At 38.0% G+C, this 21,045-nt stretch overlaps 1 protein-coding gene across 3 annotated transcripts in view; it reads left to right on the top strand.

Annotated features, from left to right (window-relative positions):
* The window catches only part of KIF27 (kinesin family member 27), an 88,487-nt gene that overhangs the window by 13,699 nt on the left and 53,743 nt on the right, over positions 1-21,045 (top strand). For all 3 annotated transcript variants that reach the window (XM_012472134.2, XM_064361617.1, XM_064361616.1), the window contains exons 3-5: positions 3,303-3,503; positions 7,459-8,417; positions 13,951-14,094. In XM_012472134.2, coding sequence (XP_012327557.2) covers positions 3,303-3,503; positions 7,459-8,417; positions 13,951-14,094 — 1,304 coding nt within the window. The remainder of the gene's footprint in view (positions 1-3,302; positions 3,504-7,458; positions 8,418-13,950; positions 14,095-21,045) is intronic.

Genomic DNA, 21,045 nt, shown 5'->3' on the forward strand with positions numbered 1-21,045 from the left:
GCCAACATGGTGAAACTCTGTCTTTACTAAAAATACAAAAATTAGCAGAGTGTGGTGATGGGCACCTGTAGTGCCAGCTACTCAGGAGGCTACGGCAGTAGAATCGTTTGAACCTGGGAGGCAGGGGTTGCAGTGAGCCAAGGTTGCACCATTGCACTTCAGCCTGGGTGACTGAGCGAGACTCTGTCTCAAAAAAAAAAAAAAATTGGAATCATACATCCTAGCACTTTGGGAAACTGAGGTGGGAGGATTGCTTGAGGCCAGGAGTTTGAGACTAGCCTGGGCAACCTAGTGAGAGTTTGTCTCTACAAAAAAACAAAAACAAAAAAAATTAGCTAGATGTGGTGGAGCAACCCTGTAGTCCCAGCTACTTCTGAGGCTGAGATGGGAGGATTGCCTGAGCCCAGGAGGCCAAGGCCGCAGTGAGCCATGATTGTGCTACTGCACTCCAGCCTGGCTGACAGAGTGAGACCATGTCTCAAAAAAAAAAAAAAAAAAGAAGTGGAATCATACAGTAGTTTTCCTTCTTTGTCTAGCTTTTCTCACTTAGCATCAGAACTTCATTCCTTTTTCTGACTGAAGAACATTCCATTGTATGTATATACTGTGTTTTATTTATCCATTCTTTTGATGGACATTTGGTTTGCTTCCTCCGTTGTAGCTCCTGTAAATAATGTTGCTGTGAACACTGATATAGAAGTATCTGTTTGAGTCCCTCCTATGCCTTTTTGTAAAGTTGCTTTAATTCCTTTTTGAAACAAGGGGGAACAGAAATAAGTGTTCATTCATAATGTCTGCGTTCTGGGTTGTAGAAGCTGTGGACTTAGATAGTGTTGGGGTAGAAGAGGTGTAGAGATGTTCCCTTCCTCATTCTTGAACTGACGTCTAGACCTGGGTATAACAGAACCTGTCTTCTGTACACGTTCTTGTCACCATCGACTCTGGCTTGCTTTCCTGTCTCTTCTTCTTATCCCTTTCTACTCTCAAGCTCCTTGCACCTTTTCACCCCATCCAGAAATCTCAGAACAGATACACTTGCTGATGTGCGAAGAAATACGATACAAGAATTTTTTTTAAAAAGCATTCTCAATCTCTTAAGATAACTCTTCTAATTGAAAAAAAAAAGCATTCTTACTAACATAAATGAATTGCACTCCAGTGATTGGGATTCCACCCAGATCATAATAAATGATCTAAAGAGAAAGATATTTTAGTGCAAAGGATTGTGAAATAGGTTGGTCTTACCTAGGGTCAGTTTCCTGCTTTTTACAGCTATTTTCTGCTTTAGAATTTTATGTCATCTAAAAGCACCAACATTTTTTTTTTAATTGTACTTTAGGTTCTGGGGTACATGTACAGATCATGCAGGATTGTTGCATAGGTACATACATGGCAATGTGGTTTGCTGCCTCCATCCCCCTGTCTCCTATATCTGGCATTTCTCCCCATGTTATACCTCCCCAACCTCCCCACCCCTGTTGTCCCTCCCCTAGCTCCCTGCAACAGACCCCAGTGTGTGATGCTCCCTTCCCTGTGTCCATGCGTTCTCATTGTTCAGCACCCACCTGTGAGTGAGAACATGTGGCGTTTGATTTTTTGTTCTTGTGTCAGTTTGCTGAGAATGATGATTTTCAGACTCATCCATGTCCCTACAAAGGATACGAACTCATCATTTTTTATGGCTGCATAGTATTCCATGGTGTAGATGTGCCACATTTTCCTTGTCTAGTCTATCATTGATGGGAATTTGGCTTGGTTCCAGGTTTTTGCTATTGTAAACAGAAGCACCATTTTTAGAACATGGCTCCCACTAGTAGTGAATATCCTAGCAATGGAGTGGCTTTGGGCAGGGGAAGCCCTTTGTGTAGAAGGACTTTTTATGAGCCAAGGGCCACCTCTCTGGATCTAGTATTTAATGAACAGTGAATTGGGAAAGATAAAGTATTTATTTATTTTTTGAGAAAGGGTCTTGCTCTGTCACCCATGCTCTGTCTCCTGGCTCACTGCAACCTCTGCCTCCTAGGCTCAAGCAATCCTCCCTTCTCAGCCTCCCAAGTAGCTGGGACCTTAGGCATGCAACACAATACCCAGCTAATTTTCTTTTTTTTTCTGTAGAGAAGGAGTATTGCCATGTTGCCCAGGCTGGTCTCAAACTTCTTAGCTCAAGCAATCCACCCAACTTGGCCTCCCAATGTGCTGGGATTACAGGTGTGAGCCACCACAGTATGGAATAAAATGCCACCCCATATAGTTTTATCATTTATATTAAAATGGACATCTACCACATCTACCTACTTTGAAATTCACCTGTGCCACTTACATCTGTTTCATTCCTGGGACTTTCCAAATATATTTTCTTATTAAATTTTTTTTTTTTTTTTTTTGAGACAGTTTCTCTTTGTCGCCTGGGCTGGCCTGCAGTGGCACTATCTCAGCTCATTGCAACCTCCACCTCCCAGGTTCAGGTGATTCTCATGCCTTAGTCAACCAAATAGCTGAGATTACAGGCATCGTCTACCACGCCCAGCTAACTTTTCTATTTTTAGTAGAGACTGGGTTTCACCATGTTGCCCAGGCTGGTCTACTGGGCTCAAGTGATCCACCCGCCTCAGGCTCCCAAAGTGCTGGGATTATAGGTATGAGCCACTGCGCCCGGCCTCTTTCAACTCTTTGCTCAGATGTCACCTTCTAAATGATGCCCACCATGACCTTCCTGTTTAAAGTTGTGAGCACCTCCCGCCTGGTAGTCACACTTCTAGTCCCTTTACCCTGCCCTATTTTTTTTTTCCTCCAGGTACAATGAACACTTTTTAATAACTTACCAGTTATTCTTTTTTGCTATTTTCTGTCTTTCCTCAGCAGAATCTCACCAGGGAAGGGATTTCTTTTCTCTCTGTTTTGTTTATTGGTGGATTCCAGAGTCCTAGTATAGTGCCTGGTACACAGTAGGTACTAAATAAAGATTTGTTGAATGAATGCATGAATGAATTATTGGTAAGGGGATACCTGTGAAAACTTGTGAATTTTGTAGCTGTGGTTTAAAAAAAGTTATAATAGCCTGGTGGTGGGTACCTGTAATCCTAGCTACTCAGGAGACTGAGGCAGGAGAATCACTTGAACCCAGTAGGCGAAGGTTGCAGTGAGCCAAGATTGCACCACTGCACTCCAGCCTGGGCAACAGAGCAAGACTCTGTCTCAAAAAAAAAAAAGTTATAGAGAAATGTAATAAAATAACTGTAAATTTGGCGTTGCTTTTCTTATGTTTTAAATTCCAGGTGTGCTTTCTTTTTCTAAATTTTCAGCTTCAGTTGTGGAGAGCCAAAAGGGTATCATTCCTCGCGCTATTCAAGAAATATTTCAAAGCATCTCTGAACATCCTAGCATTGACTTTAATGTAAAAGTATCTTATATAGAAGTATACAAGGAAGACCTAAGAGATCTTCTAGAATTAGAGACATCCATGAAGGATCTTCACATCCGAGAAGATGAAAAAGGAAACACAGGTAAAGTAGCCTGCTTAATCAGTTGCCTTCATTAGCAAACAGACATGCTTTAATTCAGTTCCTGGATATATTCCAAGGAATCTTTAAATTAAACAGATATAGAAGCAAAATGAATTTGTTTTTACTTTTAAATTGAATAGCCTTATTGATTATTAATCTCTCTCTCTCTTTCTCTCTCTCTCTCTTTTTTTGAGACAGAGTCTCTCTCTGTCACCCAGGCTGGAGCATAGTGGCACCATCTTGGCTCACTGCAACCTCTGCCTCTCGGGTTCAAGCGATTCTCCTGTCTCGGCCTCCCAAGTAGCTGAGATTACAGATGTGTGCCACCACACCTGGATAATTTTTGTATTTTTAGTAGAGATGGAGTTTCATCATGTTGGTCAGGCTTGTCTCAAACTCCTGACCTCTTGATGCACCCGGCTCAACCTCCCAAAGTGCTGGGATTACAGGCGTGAGCCACCGTGCCCAGCTTCTTTCTTCCTTTTTTTTTTTTTAAGTTGAGTTTATGTATATATTTTTTTCATATTGACATTTCCTTGTTTTTTGTTGTATTCCTCAAGTTCTGACTTTATACATTAGTAGCCTATTAATTTCATTAACCAATACCCATTTGTTGGAAATGGGAGAAGGTTAGAATGGGAGGGTCAAACTGCAAGTATTTTAAAGAATAACAATTTGTGCTTTTCTAGTTTATAAGCTAATATGTTCATCATAGAGTATTTTGAAAACAGGAAAGTATAAGGAAGAAAGTTAAAGATCATTTTTAATCCCAGAGCCTAGAAATACCAACTTACCAACTTCTCTTTTTGGTGTGTTTCCTTGCAGATTTCTTTTTCTATGTACATATAATTTTTAAAAATATATACTTGCAACCCTGCACACGGTTTTGTATTTTATATTTCACTTAATATTTATATTGTGAAAAATTTCACGTCATTAAATATTTTTCATGGTTATGTGGTAATTTGTCTTATGAATGTGTTTATAGTTATTTAATATTCCATTGTTGGACATTTAGACTGTTTCCAGGTTTTTTTTTTTTTTTTTTTTTTTTTTTTTTTGAGACGGAGTTTCGCTCGTTACCCATGCTGGAGTGCAATGGCGCGATCTCGGCTCACTGCAACCTCCGCCTCCTGGGTTCAGGCAATTCTCCTGCCTCAGCCTCCTGAGTAGCTGGGATTACAGGCACGCGCCACCATGCCCAGCTAGTTTTTTGTATTAGTAGAGACGGGGTTTCACCATGTTGACCAGGATGGTCTCGATCTCTTGACCTCGTGATCCACCCGCCTCGGCCTCCCAAAGTGCTGGGATTACAGGCTTGAGCCACCGCGCCTGGCCTGTTTCCAGGTTTTAACTATTATTAATAATATTGCAGTGACTATTCTTTTTTTCTTTTTTTTTTTTTTGAGACAAGGTCTCACCTCTGTCACCCAGGCTGGAATTCAGTGGCATGATCATGGCTCACTGCAGCCTCAACCTTGCAGGCTCAAATGATGCTCCTACCTCAGCCTTCCCGAGTACCTGGGACTACAGGCGCCTGCCACCATGGCTGGCTAAGTTTTGTATCTTTTGTAGAGACAAGGTTTCACCATGTTTGCCCAGGTCTATCTTGAACTCTTGGGCTCAAGTGATCTGCCTGCTTTGGCCTCCCAAAGTGCTAGAATTATAGGCATGAGCCACCATGCTCAGCCTATTCTTGGATGTCTTTTTCTAAAAAACATATTTAGTAAAACCTTCCTGGAGATCCTGCCAGAGAAGGGAATTTCCTAGCAGTTAGGAAAATAAGATGGCTTTAGTCATTCAAATAGCAGTCTACAGGAAGCAGCAAATCTTGCCTCTTTATAGCCCTGTCCTGGCATTTCTGGATGGTTGAAGAAATTATTTTTGTTTTTGTTTTTTGAGGAAGAAACTATATATGGTAGTTTATGGTCTTATTAGATAATTCAGTACAGTTTATCTCTTCTGGATAGAGTTCAGACTGATGTTTTGAGCTCCTTTATCTTATGGAATACAATTACTGAATATTTTATCTTTTTATCAGAGAGTTAAAAAATAATACATGCTTCTTGTAAAATATCAAGCAAGACAGAAGTATACGCTTCACTATCACTCTTGGTAAACTTGATGATCAAAATATTCCATATCTGATAATAATGCTGAAAAAATTTTGGAAGGATGTTACAAATTATCTTAAATTACAGTATATCTTACATAATGTCCCACTCACAAGTAAAGTGCATTTGTTTGACATAATTCTTTAGAATCTCTGTGTGAAGCAGGGATGTCCATGCTGGCTGCTGCACAATTATTATACGTGGGAAGCTTTTTAAAAATGCTGATTTCTGGGTCCTACTTCTCAGGGATTCTGATTTAAATGGTCTGAGATGGTGCCTGGGCATTGGCACTTTCTTTTTTATAAAGCTGCCAGGTGATTGGTATCTGGGTTTGAGAACCAGAATGCTAACTTATAGCCTAACATTAGAAAAATTTAATGAAAGCTTTACTGTGATTTACAGGTACTTAAATGGACTGGGATGTTTAAAAAGTGTCATGATGGTCTCAATCTCTTAACCTCATCTCTACTAATAATACAAAAATTAGCTGGGCATGGTGGCGCGCGCCTCTAGTCCCAGCTACTCGGGAAGCTGAGGCAGGAGAATTGCTTGAACCCAGGAGGTGGAGGTTGCGGTGAGCTGAGATTGTGCCATTGCACTCCAGCCTGGGTAAGAAGAGCGAAACTCCATCTCAAAAAAAAGTATCATGATGGAAATAATGAAAGTGAAGTGATTACTTTTTAAAGAAATAGTGATGTGACAGAATCTGAGTAAACAGGAATTATGGCAATATAATTTGACCATGAAACCAGGAGCTTTCCTTCTCTGATTTAATTCCTAAGTCCACCTATTTCTTTTTGAAATATTTTTGGATATAAACAAATAATGCAAGTAGTAAATGTAGTTTATTTTTACTTCATTCTGCCATTGAAATAACAACTGTTTTTCTTTTTTGAGTACAGTAAATTATGGCGTTCAATGTGTTTTCTTTTAATTGCCATCTCATCTGTTTACCTTGCACCCTGATATTATGTAAAGCATACCTGTTTTTAAAATGAATAACCAACTTTTTTTGTATTGATTTTTTTTACTCATCATTGATTATGACCTCACAATACCAAAAAATCCTAAAAGCTAAGGATGGCTTGATTATTAACAAAACTGAAAAAAAACTAATGATTTTTAATTGATGCTAATTAATTTTTCTAGTCTACTGATTACCTCTTTTGAGTTACAGATTTAATTAATTTATAAAAGATCAATCTAGCCAGATGCGGTGGCTCACACCTGTAATCCCAGCACTTTGGGAGGTGGAGGCAGGCAGATCACCTGAGGTCAGGAGTTCAAGACCAGCCTTGCCAACATGGTGAAACCCCATCTCTACAAAAAATACAACAAAAATTAGCCAGGTGTGGTAGTGCATTCCTGTAATCCCAGCTACTCAGGAGGCTGAGGCAGGAGAATTACTTAAACCTGAGGTACAGGTTGCAGTGAGCTGAGATCGCGCCACTGCACTCCAGCCTGGGCGACAGGCTGAGACTCCATCTCAAGAAAAAAAAAAAGATTAATCAATTAGGCTTTACAAATCAAAAGACTGGAATGAAGAGTTTTTCTTTTGTCGGTCATTATAAGGAATTGAATGTGACTCATGACTCTAAATAAACTATATAGTTTAAAAAAAATTATAGTTTTTAGAATTTAGTCATCAAAATGAGTGCTGTCTGTTAAAATAGTTTCTTTGGGAGATTATCTAAAATTATTTGCTAATGTTGCTGATGTTACTATTGTTATTTGAAAATGCTGTTGACTTTTTAAAAAGAGACTATCTTGGCCAGTTTAGCAAATGGTAACTGTTAACTATACTAGGTTTTGGCTTAAAAACATGTTATTGCTATTTTAAGTGATTGTTGGGGCCAAGGAATGCCATGTGGAGAGTGCAGATGAAGTGATGGGTCTTTTGGAGATGGGGAATGCAGCCAGACATACGAGTACCACCCAAGTGAATGAGCACTCCAGCAGATCACATGGAATTTTTACAATCAGCATTTGTCAAGTTCAGAAAAACATGGAGGCAGCTGAAGATAGATCATGGTATTCCCCTCAGCATATTGTCTCAAAGTTCCACTTTGTGGATTTGGCAGGATCAGAAAGAGTGACCAAAACAGGGCATACTGGTGAACGCTTCAAAGAATCTATTCAAATCAATAGTGGATTGCTGGCTTTAGGAAATGTAATAAGTGCTCTTGGGGACCCACGCAGGAAGAATTCACACATTCCATATAGGGATGCTAAAATTACCCGGCTTCTGAAAGATTCCCTGGGAGGCAGTGCCAAGACTGTCATGATTACATGTGTCAGCCCATCCTCCTCAAATTTTGATGAGTCCTTAAATTCTCTCAAATATGCCAACAGAGCACGGAACATTAGAAATAAACCCACTGTAAACTTCAGCCCCAAGTCAGACCGTATAGATGAAATGGAATTTGAGATTAAATTGCTTCGAGAAGCTTTGCAAACCCAGCAGGCTAGTGTCAGCCAAACTAACCAGATCCATCGAGAGGGGAGTCCTGATACAAATAGGATTCATTGTCTTGAGGAACAAGTAGCTCAGCTTCAAGGAGAATGTCTGGGTTACCAATGTTGTATAGAAGAAGCCATTACCTTTCTGGTGGACTTAAAAGATACTGTCAAACTAAACCAAAAGCAGCAACACAAATTGCAGGAGTGGTTTAACATGACCCAGGAGGTCAGGAAGGCTGTCCTCACTTCATATCGAGGAATCAGAGGCACTGCAAGTCTGGAAGAAGGACCACAGCACAGTACAGTTCTCCAGCTGAAGAGAGAGCTTAAGAAATGCCAGGTACTTACACATCATTTATTTATTTATTTATTTGATACATAATATACATACATATTTTGGGGGTACATGTGTTAATATATATAGGCATTATTGTGGATAACTAAGGACTAAATTTATTTGAGCAAGTAAATTCTAAGAGTCATTTTGGAATTTTAGGTTTTTTTTAAAAAGGATTTACATATAGAATCTCACTTGCCTCTCTTACTTTGTTCTACCCTCCCTTTTCCTATTGCTTCCTCCTCACTCTTCATACCCTTCTTGGCTCCTCCTCTTTTCTCCTTTGGTTAAAATGTATTTTAATTTGTTGTATTTATTAAAGAGAACTTTGTGGACCTGGTTGTCAATTTAGAGATTGAAAATAAACATGTTTCAGAAATAAAATTAAGTTATCTTCTACTGAGTTTTTCTCCCTCTATGGGTCAGTAGTTCTTGAAAGAAAAAAATACTTCATCCCTTGTGTTTGGAATATAGGTTTTAAAAAAACCCAACAAATTAATATATTTATTAATATTTAAGGAATGTAGGTATGTACATGTGTGCATGTTATATGTACATATATTGAGTTTCCCCACTTCTCATTCAGAAACTATTGTGTGAAGATTGTATGTCATGGTAGGAATAGTGGAGGACAAGACATACTTCATTATTTCTTGCTTGAAGTTTGCAATCTAGTGAGCAAATGAATGGTCCTTCAGTTGTTCCTGAGATAACATGGCTTCCAACTTCCATGGTTCTGTCCATTTTTCAAAATAGGAAAACTTACAGTTAAAAAGAGCTTTTTAGTTAAAAAGGAAATATCTTTTAAGTATATTTCCTTTTTTTTAAAGCTCTAAGCTTACTTCTTTATCTAGCTAGAAGTATTTCCTCAAAGCCTTTTTACGTGTAGCATTATAAAAAAGGCATTTGTATTATCCTCTGTTACAGGAGTTCTCAGAAATTTTTGATCACAAGACTTCTTTATGCTTTTAAAGTGAGATCCCTCAAAGAACTTTTGTTTATGTGGGTTATATCTATTGATACTTACTGTGTTAGAATTAAAACTGAAAAAAATCTAAGCTATTTATTTATTAATTCATTCAAAACTAACAGTAACCCAATTACATGTTAATATAAAGAGCATTTTTAATGAAAAATATTTTCTAACACACACAAAAATTTTAATGAGAATAGAATTGCTTTACATTTTTGCAAATCTCTTTAACATCTGGCCTAATAACAGACAGTTGGATTTTCATATCTGCTTCAGCATTCAGTTTGTTGCAATATGTTGTTTTGGTTGAAGTTTGTGAAGAAAATTCAGCCTCAGCCTCATATTATAGTATAGCCTCATAGTTGTGTAGTTTGAAGGGAGGAGTGTTTCACTGATTCTTTTCAGATAGTTGTGGATATTCTTCTTTAATATTACACCAAAACTCAACAAGTGGAAATTTCTAGTTGCCTGAAATACGAGATTTGAAACTATTTTGTTATATTAAGATCTGTACATTAAAAATGTACTAGTCTCAGCCAGGCTCAGTGGCTCATGCCTGTAATCATAGCACTTTGGGAGGCTGAGGCTGGAAGATTGCTTTGAGCCCAGGAGTTTGAGACCAGTCTGGGAAACAAAGTGAGACATGTGTCTCTACAAAAAATAAAAAACTTAGCCAGGCATGGTGGCTGTGGTCCCACCTACTTGGGAGGCTTAGGTGGGAGGATCACTTGAGCCCAGGAGTTCAAGACTGCAGTGAGCTATGATTGCACCACTGCACTCCAGCCTGAGTGGCAGAGTGAGACCCTATCTCTAAATATAAATGAATAAATAAATAATAACATAAAAAGATGTAATACTTTTGAAATCATTTTTTTGAGGTTTTTTTTTTTTCTGAAAGGTAATAACTCTGCCTAGGTAGAGTAGGCCATTCCTCATTAGTATAAGAAACTGCCAGGCGCAGTGGCTCACGCCTGTAATCCTAGCAGTTTGAGAGGGTGAGGCAAGTGGATCACTTGAGGTCAAGAGTTCGAGACCAGCCTGGCCAACATGGTGAAACCCTGTCTGTAGTAATAATATAAAATTAGCTAGGTGTGGTGGCTCATGCCTGTAATCTCAGCTACTCAGGAGGCTGAGGCAGGAGAATTGCTTGAACCCAGGAGGCAGAGGTTGCAGTGGGCCAGGATTGCGCCATTGAACTCCAGCCTGGGGTACAAGAGTGAAACTCTGTCTCAAAAAAACAAACAAACAAACAAAAAAACTGGTGGAACAGGAAGTACTGGTAATTGGAAGCTTGAGTGTTGGAACGCATATAGGAGTTGGCAATAGGAATAGCTTTTCCTTCATGCTTCTGAGGTGGCTGAAATGGAAGCCCATCAAACCCATTGCTTGGGGGTAAGGTAGGTAGTAACTTCCTCTTTCCACATGTTGGAAAATAAATTTAAGTTTGCTCTCGATTATATTCTCTAGATTATTACATCCTAAAGATATTAACAGTTTTGTTGAAAAAAGTACCATGTTGAGATTATTTTAGGACATGGTAGATTGCAAAAAGCAATTGAGATTCTTTCTGTCTTCTTCTTTTTTTTTTTTTGAGACAGGGTCTCCCTGTGTCACCTAGGTTGGGGTGTAGTGGCATGATCATGGCTCACTGCAGCCTTGACCTCCAGGGCTCAAGCAGTCCTTCCACCTCAACCTCCCAAGTAGCTGGGAGCACAGGTCACCATGCGAGGCTAATTTTGTATTTTTTGTAGAGACAGGGTCTTGCCACGTAGCCCAGGCTTGTCTCAAACTCCTGAGCTCAAGCGATCCTCCCGCCTCAGCCTCCCAAAGTGTTGGGATTACAGGCATGAGCCACCATGGCCTGCCTTTCTTTTTTTAAAATCAATCTTAGGCCAGCAAACAGCTTTCTTAATTGCAGGAGTTCTCAGAACTTTGAAAGTGCTAATGCATATTATGAATCTCAAAGTAAAAGACATGTAGTACCTGATTTTAAAAAATGGATTCCTTTTTTTGTCTGGGATCTTGCAGGACTAGGACTAGTAATCTTTGCATACCAGTCTTTCCATTTGGATGGCAAATGGCAAAATGATTCGTGTCATTCCTCACCTTGTGTATCTCTTTTTTTTTTTCTCATTCTGTCACCCAGGTGGGAGCGCAGTGGTGCAATTTCAGCTTACTGCAACCTCAGCCTCCTAGGTTCAAGCGATTCTCCTGTAATCCTGAGCAGCTGGAATTATAGGCACGTGCTACCATGCCCAGCTATTTTTTGTATTTTTAGTGGAGATGGGGTTTCATCATGTTGGCCAGGCTGGTCTCAAACTCCTGACCTCAGGTGATTCCCCCCGACTCTGCCTCCCAAGGTGCTGGGATTACAGGCGTGAGTGCTGTGCCCAGTGTGTATCTCTTTTAAAAATTGCTTTGGGCTGGGTGCAGTGGCTCACATCCGTAATCCCAGCACTTTGGGAGGCTGAGGTGGAGGGATCACTTGAGATCAGGAGTTTGAGAGCAGCCTGGCCAATTTGGTGAAACCCCGTCTCTACTAAAAATACAAAAATTAGCTGGGTGTGGTGGCGCATGCCTGTAATACCAGCTACTTAGGAGGCTGAGGCAGGAGAATCACTTGAACCTGGGAGGCAGAGATTGCAGTGAGCCAAGATCGCACCACTGCACTCCAACCTGGCGACAGAGAAAGACATTGTCTCAAAAAAAAAAAATTGTTTTGGCCAGCATGGTGGCTTACACTGGTATTTCCAGCACTTTGGGAAGCCAAAGTGGATGGATCACATGAGCCGAGGAATTCAAGACCAACTTGGGCAACAAAGTGAGACCCTGTCTTTACAAAAAATTAAAAAAAAAAAAATTACCTGGGTGTGGTGGCATGCACCTGTAGTCCCAGCTACTTGGGAGATAGCCTTTCACTTCAGCCTCATAAGTATCTTGGGACTACAGGTGTGTGCCAGTGCACCTGGCTAAAAAATCATTTTTAAAACTTTCTTTTCTATTCTTCTGTGAGAAGCAGAATATGGAATGGTTAGGAATATGGATACCAAACTCCCTAAGTTTCAATCCTGCCTCCTTTTCTTACTAGTTGTATGATCTGGGTCAAATAGTTGACCTCTCTGTGCTTCAGCTTACCCATCTATAAAACGGAAACAGTAAAACCACCTTATAGGGTTGTGCAAATGTTAAAGCATTAGTTCTCATAAAGCAATGAGGATACCTGGCCTGTTCTAAGGCTCAATATATGTTAGCTTATTACTATATATACTTGTCATTTATTTTTCACCTGCCTTTGCCTAGGATATACATCAGTGGTAGCTAAGCTCAGTAGTTGCGGGTAGGGATACATCCCAGGGGTTACTGTGAAGGCAGCTTGGTAAACTCAGCTGTTTAGGGAGATTGCTGGGCAAGGTGACCAGTACATCTGTGTGACAAGCAAGGATATTCTTTTCTCAATCCCTGTTATCCTTGAGCCTATTAGGCAAGCAGGTAAGTACTTATTTTAAAAATTCTTAGCCAAGATAAGATCATGGGCCATCTCACAGATGGAGTAACAGCTGGATTTTTGCTAGGGAAGTAAGTGTCATTTTGAAGTTACCATCTTTTTTTAGAAGCTGCCAGATGCTGTTGCAACCCTGATTTTTCACCATGAGTTGATTTTTGGAACATTCCACCTGCTCATAAATAATCTCTTAAGGAATTTTATTGTCCTTTTTATTTCAAGTTTTGAACACAGAAAAAATACATGAACACAAATACATTGAACAGATAAATGCTCTTTTAAATAAATAATAAACCAAATAAAACTAAGTTATAAAGCATATGTAAAAATATCTAAATATTTTTAAAATATTTAAGGAAGCTAAAATTACAGATTCAAATATGTAAAATGCTTACTTATAATATTTTAAATATTATAAATATTTAAGTATGGGAAAGCCATTATATTTTAAGCTTCTCAAGTAGACAATTATTTTTCATATACAGGAAGTAAAAATCAGGAAAATTGGCTGAGTGTGGTGGCTCTTGCCTGTAATCCCAGCACTTTGGGAGGCCTAGGCGGGCGGATCACCTGAGGTCAGGAGTTCCAGACCAGCCTGGCCAACATGGTGAAACCCCATCTCTACTAAAAATATAAAAATTAGGCGTAGTGGTGGGTGCCTGTAATCCTAGCTACTTGGTAGCCTGAGACAGAGAATCACTTGAACCCAGAAGGCAGAGGTTGCAGTGAGCCGAGATTGTGCCATTGCACTCCAGCCTGGGCAACAAGAGCGAGACTCTGATTTTTTTTTTTTTTTTGAGACAATCAATCAATCAATCAATCAATCTATCTCAGGAAAATCTTCCTGTCTTCATGGTAATGAATTCCTATGTTGTAGCAATGATAGGTTCTCTCAACTATTTCTGCCTTTCTTAGAAAGAAATCAGAAAAAGTTGAAAATGAAAAAAACAATTTGTGAGACATCGTCAAGGTATAATCACATCATCTTTTTTGTGTTATTATATGGGGTTTCTTGGTAATTTTCCATGGTGAATGTCACTTGTGCCTTCTTTCCCCACTAGTATGCTCTTGCTGCTGATGAAGTAGTATTTAATCAGAAGGAACTGGAGGTGAAGGAGCTGAAGAATCAAGTGCAGATGATGGTACAGGAAAACAAAGGGCATGCTGTATCTTTGAAAGAAGCACAAAAAGTGAATAGATTGCAGGTAGAGTTTCTTAATGTATCTATTTCTGTAGATTTACTTGAAATAGTACCTAACTAAACACAGTAGCATTTTAAATGCTAAATGGGAACTTAAAAAATGTATGTTCATTTGAAGAATTCTGAACATAGGCACCTGAAAGAATTATTAGCTTTTCCCTTAAATCTGCTTAAATGGAAACATTTTTATTGTTAGCTTGACTTTGGTTTTAGAAATATAAAGATAATACCCAGGAAATTAATTTATAAATCATATTATGGTTATCATTTTTCCATACTTTTCCCTCCTGTTGTTTGCCGGGGTACTATAGGCAATGCCATATTGTTAGAAGTTGAAAGGTAAATACATAATTTGAACTTTAAAATGTATTTAAGTTATCCTCTTATACTTTGTGAGTGATTTGCTTTTTAACTTTGCTTAACTATTTCAAATTTTCTGTCTTAGCTTTTCTATTATTAACATGGATATGTCTACAGTATAACATAGTATGCCTCTAAATATTATACTCCCTGGCTGTGGCTTCTCCCATCACCCCAAATAGTTAATATCATTTAAAGCCTTTAGCTTCCTATCAGGGAATCACTAATGCCCTGAGAAATAATCTGATCCAGGACATAGCAGATTTTTATTTTCACGTTATTTGATTTTTGTTTTCTTTTTTAACCCTTCTAATTGTGTTTTGTTGTTGTTTTTGTTTGTTTTGAGACAGGATCTCTTGTTGCTCAGGTGGGTGTGCACTGGCACAATCACAGCTCACTGCAGCCTTGACCTCCTGAGCTCAAGTGATCCTCCCACCTCAGCCTCCTGGGTAGCTGCAACTACAGGTGCACACCACCATGCCTGGCTAATTTTCTAATTTTTTTTTGTGGAGACAGGGTCTCACTGTGTTGCTCAAGCTGATCTCAAACTCCTGGGCTCAACGATCCTACCATCTCAGCCTCCCAAAGTGCTGAGATTGATTACAGGCATGAGCCACCATGCATGACCATAATTGTATAATAATTTAAAAACGTAAAACTAAAGTATATACAAAACAATACATATTATTCAGTGATTTATCACAAAGAGAACAGCTGGGTAACCACCACCGGGTCAAGAAATTGCTAACTGCCAGTGCCTCAAAATTCTTAGTGCCTCCTTACAATCACTGTTCCTCCTTCTTCCTCAAAGAGAGCCACTCTCTTGACTTACATGGTAATCATTTCTTTGCTTTTTCTTATGGTTTTACTATCTAAATATGTATCCTTAAACACTACAGTTTAGTTTTTGGAATTTTTGTTAATCTATTCAGTATACATTATTCAGTATCTGACTGGTTTTGTTGAACATTGTTATGATTCATCCACTTTTAATGGTAATTTTTTTCCGTAAATTCTAATATTTTATCTATAATGTGTAACTGTGGTTTGTTTAGTTTGATAGCTACATAGGATTTTATTGTGTGACTATACCACAATTTATTTTCTGTTCTACTGTTTGATGGACATTTGTGGTTTTTTATGAAATTTTCTCGTGAATTTTCAGTGTCTCTTGGTGCAGATGCACACACATTTCTTTCATATTTCGTGCCTAGGAGTTGAATTGCTAGGTCATAGGGTAGGTGTATCTTCAATTTTTGTAGGTAATACCAGATTGTTTTCCATTTTACACTCCCATCCAGCACTATGTGAGCATTCCCACTGTTCCATATGCTTGTCAACATTTGTTATTGTTAATTTTTAAATCTTAGCCAATCTGGTAGATATGTAGCATCATTTTGTGGTTTTAGTTTGCATTTCCCTGATGGCTAGTGAGGTTGAGCATTTTTTTTTTTCATAGGTTTTTGGCTATCTGGATATCCTTCTTTGTGAAGTACTCATTCAAGTCTCTTGCTTGTTTTTCTATTGAGTTACCTGTCTTCTAAATTAATTTGTAGAAGTTTGTTATATATTCTGGGGATGAGCTCTTGTTGTATATTCTGGGTATGATTGTAAATAATTTTTCTCTTTCTGTGGCTTCCTTTTTACTCTCAGTGGTGTTTTTGATGAAGAGTTCTTACTATAATCAAATTTATCAATCTTTTTCTTTATGGTTAGTGATATTTGTTCTCTAGTAAGTTTTTCCTTTCCCCAATTGTTTCCTCTGAGGATATTTTCTATATTATCTTCTGAAGCTTTATTGTTTTGCCTTTCATATTTAGCTGGATAGTCCTTCAGGAATTGATTTCTGTATATGGGATAAAGTAAAGATCAAATTTCGTTTTTTAAACATAGACATACTCATTTGTCCCAGCAACATTTATTGGAAACCATCTTTTCACAACTGTTTTGAGTGCTGTCTTTATCATAAATCAAGGTCCATTTGTGCATGAATCTCTTGTCTATTTCTTGGCCTTCTATTGTGTTGGTTGATTTGTATATCCTTTAGCCAGTATCACATTTCTTATTTATTGTAGATTTATAAGTCTAGATATTTTGTAGAGCAAGGCCTTCTGCTAGTCTCCTTCCTTCCTCACTCTCCAGATGTCTTGGATGTTCCATATAAATTTTATTTTAATTTAAACATTTTTAAATAATAATTTTATTGAGATATAATTCCCATACTGTAGAATTCAGCTTTTCAAATAAACAATTCAGTGATTTTTTTAGTGTTTTTACAGAATTGTCTAACCATCACACCATCTAATTTTAAAATATTTTTATCACCTCGAAATGAAATCTTGTATCCATTAGTAGTCGCTCCTCATTTTCCTCCTTTCTTTAGCCCCTGGCAAAAACCACTTTACTTTCTACCTCTATAGATTTGCCTATTCTAAACATTTCATATAACTGGAATCATACAGTAAGTGGCCTTTGTATGTGGCTTTTTTCACTTAATATGCTATTTTCGTTTAGTTTTCATGGTCAAATAATAATTGTGTATGTTTCTAGGATACAATGTAATGTTTTGATGTATGTATACATGATAGAAAGATTCAATCAAGCTGGTTAACATTAATTCACTAATTAACATTGAATTACATTTATATATCTGTTTAGAATTATTGAACATATTTTGATTGAGTCTCTTAATTCATAAGCATGGTATAGTTCTCTATTTACTTGTACTTAGTCTGGTTTTTCTCAGTAATGGCCTACATTTTTTTGTGCAGAAATACTGCAAATAATTGATAGATTTCTTTGTAGGTACTTGATTTTTTTTCTGTCACTATAAATGGTATCTTTTAAAAATTTCATTTTTCTGATTTCCTAATTGTTGGTATGTGGAACTGTACTAATTTTTACATATTAATACCTCATTTATCCAGCAACCTGACAATTCACTTTTTGATGGTATCAGGAGTGTTCAGTTGCCACTAGGTGGGAAGCCTTAAAAATTCCTGAGATAAATAGAAAGATCCAAACTTTTTGGAAGTAATTCCTTTTTTTTTTTCTGGAGACAAAGTCTCACTATGTCACAGTCTCAGCTCACTGCAACCTCTACCTCCTGGGCTCAAGTGATTCTCCTGCCTCATCCTCCCTTGGGATTCTAGGAACCTACCACCATGCCTGGCTATAAACTTGCTGCTGCTGCTCCTTTTTTTTTTTTTTTGAGATGGAGTCTCTCTGTCATCCAGGCTGGAGTGCAGTGGCGCAGTGGCACAATCTCAGCTTACTGCAACCTCTGCCTCCTGGGTTCAAACAATTCTCCTGCCTCAGCCTCCTGAGTAGCTGGGACTATAGGCATGTGCCACCATGCCTGGCTAATTTTTTTGTATTTTTAGTAGAGACAGGGTTTCACTATGTCAGTCAGTCTGGTCTCAAAATACCTGACCACAAATGATCTGCCTGCTTTGGCCTCCCCAAGTGCTGGGATTACAGGCATGAGCCACCATACCCAGCTTAAACTCACTTTTTAATTCTAATATTTTATCTGTAAATTCTTTTGGATTTTCATTTGTAATTATATCACCTGCAAATAATGACAGTTTCATTTGTTTATAATCCTTTATCTTTCTGTATCTTTTTCTTCTACATCGTCTATGTTGTATACTTTAAATAGTTGGATTCTATAGTATGTGAATTTTGTCTCAATAAAGTTATTATAAAAATAACTTCTTGTATTTGCTGGGATCTCCAATGCAATGTTGAATACAGGTGGGGTTAGAAAGCGTCCTTGTCTTGTTTCCAGTCATAGAGGAGCTTTCAAAATTTCATACTGAAGTATTATATTTTCTATAGGTATTTTTAATTTACCCTTTCCCAAACTAAGGAAATTACTGAGAATTTTTATTAGAATGGAGCAGTCACAGAGGATGTGCTTAATCCCCTAGCAATGAGTTGTGACAACACCTATAAAATGTTACCTTCCAGGGAAACTCAGTAGACTCAGTGCTCATGGGTTATATTGAGGACGGGTGGGTCATGAAGGCATCCTTTGCCTATTGTGAACCAAAGTCCCAGACTACCTGAAGGAAAGCAGGTGTAGAGCATAAACCACATTGATTGTGCCATTAGTTAAGCACAGTGAATCAGTATTATCAGAGTGTTTAGGAACACTCCCAAAATCTAAGTTCTCAGATATCTGACAACCTCATAGCAGGTCTTCTAAAAGATAGCAGTCAAATCTGCTATGTTAACTTTTTTTCTGCACAATTGTCCTAGATTTGGTTTGCTAATGTGATGTTTAGGATATTTGTCAGTGAGCTTGTCCTATATTTTTCTTTCTCATAATATTCTTGTCAGATATTATAACAAGTTATACTGGCCTCATAATATAGATTATTTAATGTCCCCCTATACCTGGAAGGGTATGCGAAAAATTGATACTATTTCTTTCTTTTGTTTTTTGAGTTGGAGTTTTGCTCTTGTTGTCCAGGCTGGAGTGCAACGGCGCCATCTCGGCTCACTGCAACCTCCGCCTCCTGGGTTCAAGCAATTCTCCTGCCTCAGCCTCCTAAGTAGCTGAGACTACAGGCATGCACCACCAGGCCTGGCTAATTTTTTTTTTTTTTTTTTTTTGAGACAGAGTCTCACTCTGTCACCCAGGCTGGAGTGCAATGGCACGATCTCAGCTCACTACAATCTCTGCCTCCTGAGTTCAAGCACTTCTCCCGCCTCAGCTTCCTCAGCTGGGATTACAGGTGCGCACCACCATATCCAGCTAATTTTTTTGTATTTTTAGTAGAGATGGGATTTCACCATGTTGGTCAGTCTCGTCTCGAACTCCTAACCTCATGATCTGCCTTGGCCTCCCAAAATGCTGGGATTACAGGGATGAGCCATCCCACCTGGCCTAATTTTGTATTTTTAATAGGGACAGGGTTTCTCTATGTTGGTCAAGCTGGTCTTGAACCTCTGATCTCAGGTGATCTGCCCACCTTGGCCTCCCAAAGTGCTGGGATTACAGGTGTGAGCCACCACACCTGGCCATTATTTCTTTCTTAAATGTTTGATTGAATTAGCCTGTTAAGCATTTGGGACTGGAAATTTTCTTTGGGGGAATGTTTTATGAATTAAATCATATTGATATTTTCTTTTTCTCCAGTTTTGATAAGGTTTATTTTTCTAGGAATTTGACCACTGTATCTAATTTCCAAATGTATTGGCATAAGTTTATGATAGTCTTTTATCTTGTTAATATCTTTAGCTATGTAGTCACATGTCCCCTTTTTCATTCCTGATTATTGGTGCCTTCTCTCCCTTTTTTTTTTTGCTTTCAGTTTCACTAGTAAAATTACCAATTCATTAGTCTCTTCAAAGAGACAATTTTTGGCTTTGTTAATCTTCACTAATGTTTGTTTAGTGAAGATTAACAAAGTCAAAAGTTAAGTATTTCATTATTTCATTAGTTCATTCACTATTTCATTTATTGTTTAATTCTTAGTTATGTTTTGTTTGTGGTAATGTTTAGTGAAGATTAACAAAGTCAAAAGTCAAGTACTTCATTATTTCATTAGTTCATTCACTATTTCATTTATTATTTAATTCTTTCTTTTGGGGTAATCTGTTATCTTTTCAACATCTTTAGATGAATATTTAGTATATTGATTTAGTATATTGATTTTTAGCTTCTCTTCTTTGATAATATATGCATTTAACATTATATGTGTATTTCTAAGTTTATCTTGACTTGCACTCCACATTGAGCTCAAAATGTTTGCTAATCTTGTGACTTTTTTTTGACTTGTGAATAACATAATTATTTTACTTACAGGATATGGGGAATTTGTTTTTGTTTCATCAATTTTTATTGCATTGTGATCAGTTAACATACTGTGTCTGATTTCAGTCCTTTTGAAGGTATTGAAACTTGCTTTTTGGCTTAGAATAAGGCAAATTTTTATAAATATTACAGAAGTACTTGAAAAGAATATGCATTCTGCAATCATTGGGCACTGTTAATCTTGTTATTCAAATCTACATTTTTAACTCATCTTGGAAGTGTTTTTGTTATATCCAGAATGGTCTCGATCTCTTGACCCTCGTGATCCACCTGCCTTGGCCTCCCAAAGTGCTGGGATTATAGGCATGAGCCACTGCACCTGGCCATATTTCCTAATTTTATGAAGAGAAATGATTTATTTATGTGAGCTCCATCTAGTTGTTACAATCAGAAGGATAAGAAATGAAAGGCAAGTGATATATAAGCAGTGCCATAGACTTTGCATCAAGCAGTCTTGGGTATGAATACTGTAATAGCTCTGAACATTTGGTTTTCTTTGTAAAAAGAAATTTTAAAAGGAAATTACAATCCCAGAGAACAAAGTTAGACTCTGAACCAAAGGTTTTATTTGCTCCTTCAATAATTCCCACACTCTCACAAGAGAAATGTAGATGCCTGCCAGTTATGGGACAAAATAGCCATGTATTGTACTTGTTAGATCAATACTTGTTGAGTTGCTTCTTCCTTAAAGGATTCCCCTTCCTCATACTCCACTGAGAGGCCACCTAAAAAACTTTAGCCCCATCTGTCATGATGCTGTTGTGACAGATG

This window comes from Aotus nancymaae, unplaced genomic scaffold, assembly GCF_030222135.1.
Source record: "Aotus nancymaae isolate 86718 unplaced genomic scaffold, 86718_ANA_hifiasm-v0.15.2.pri h1tg000041l, whole genome shotgun sequence".
Lineage (NCBI taxonomy): Eukaryota > Metazoa > Chordata > Mammalia > Primates > Aotidae > Aotus > Aotus nancymaae.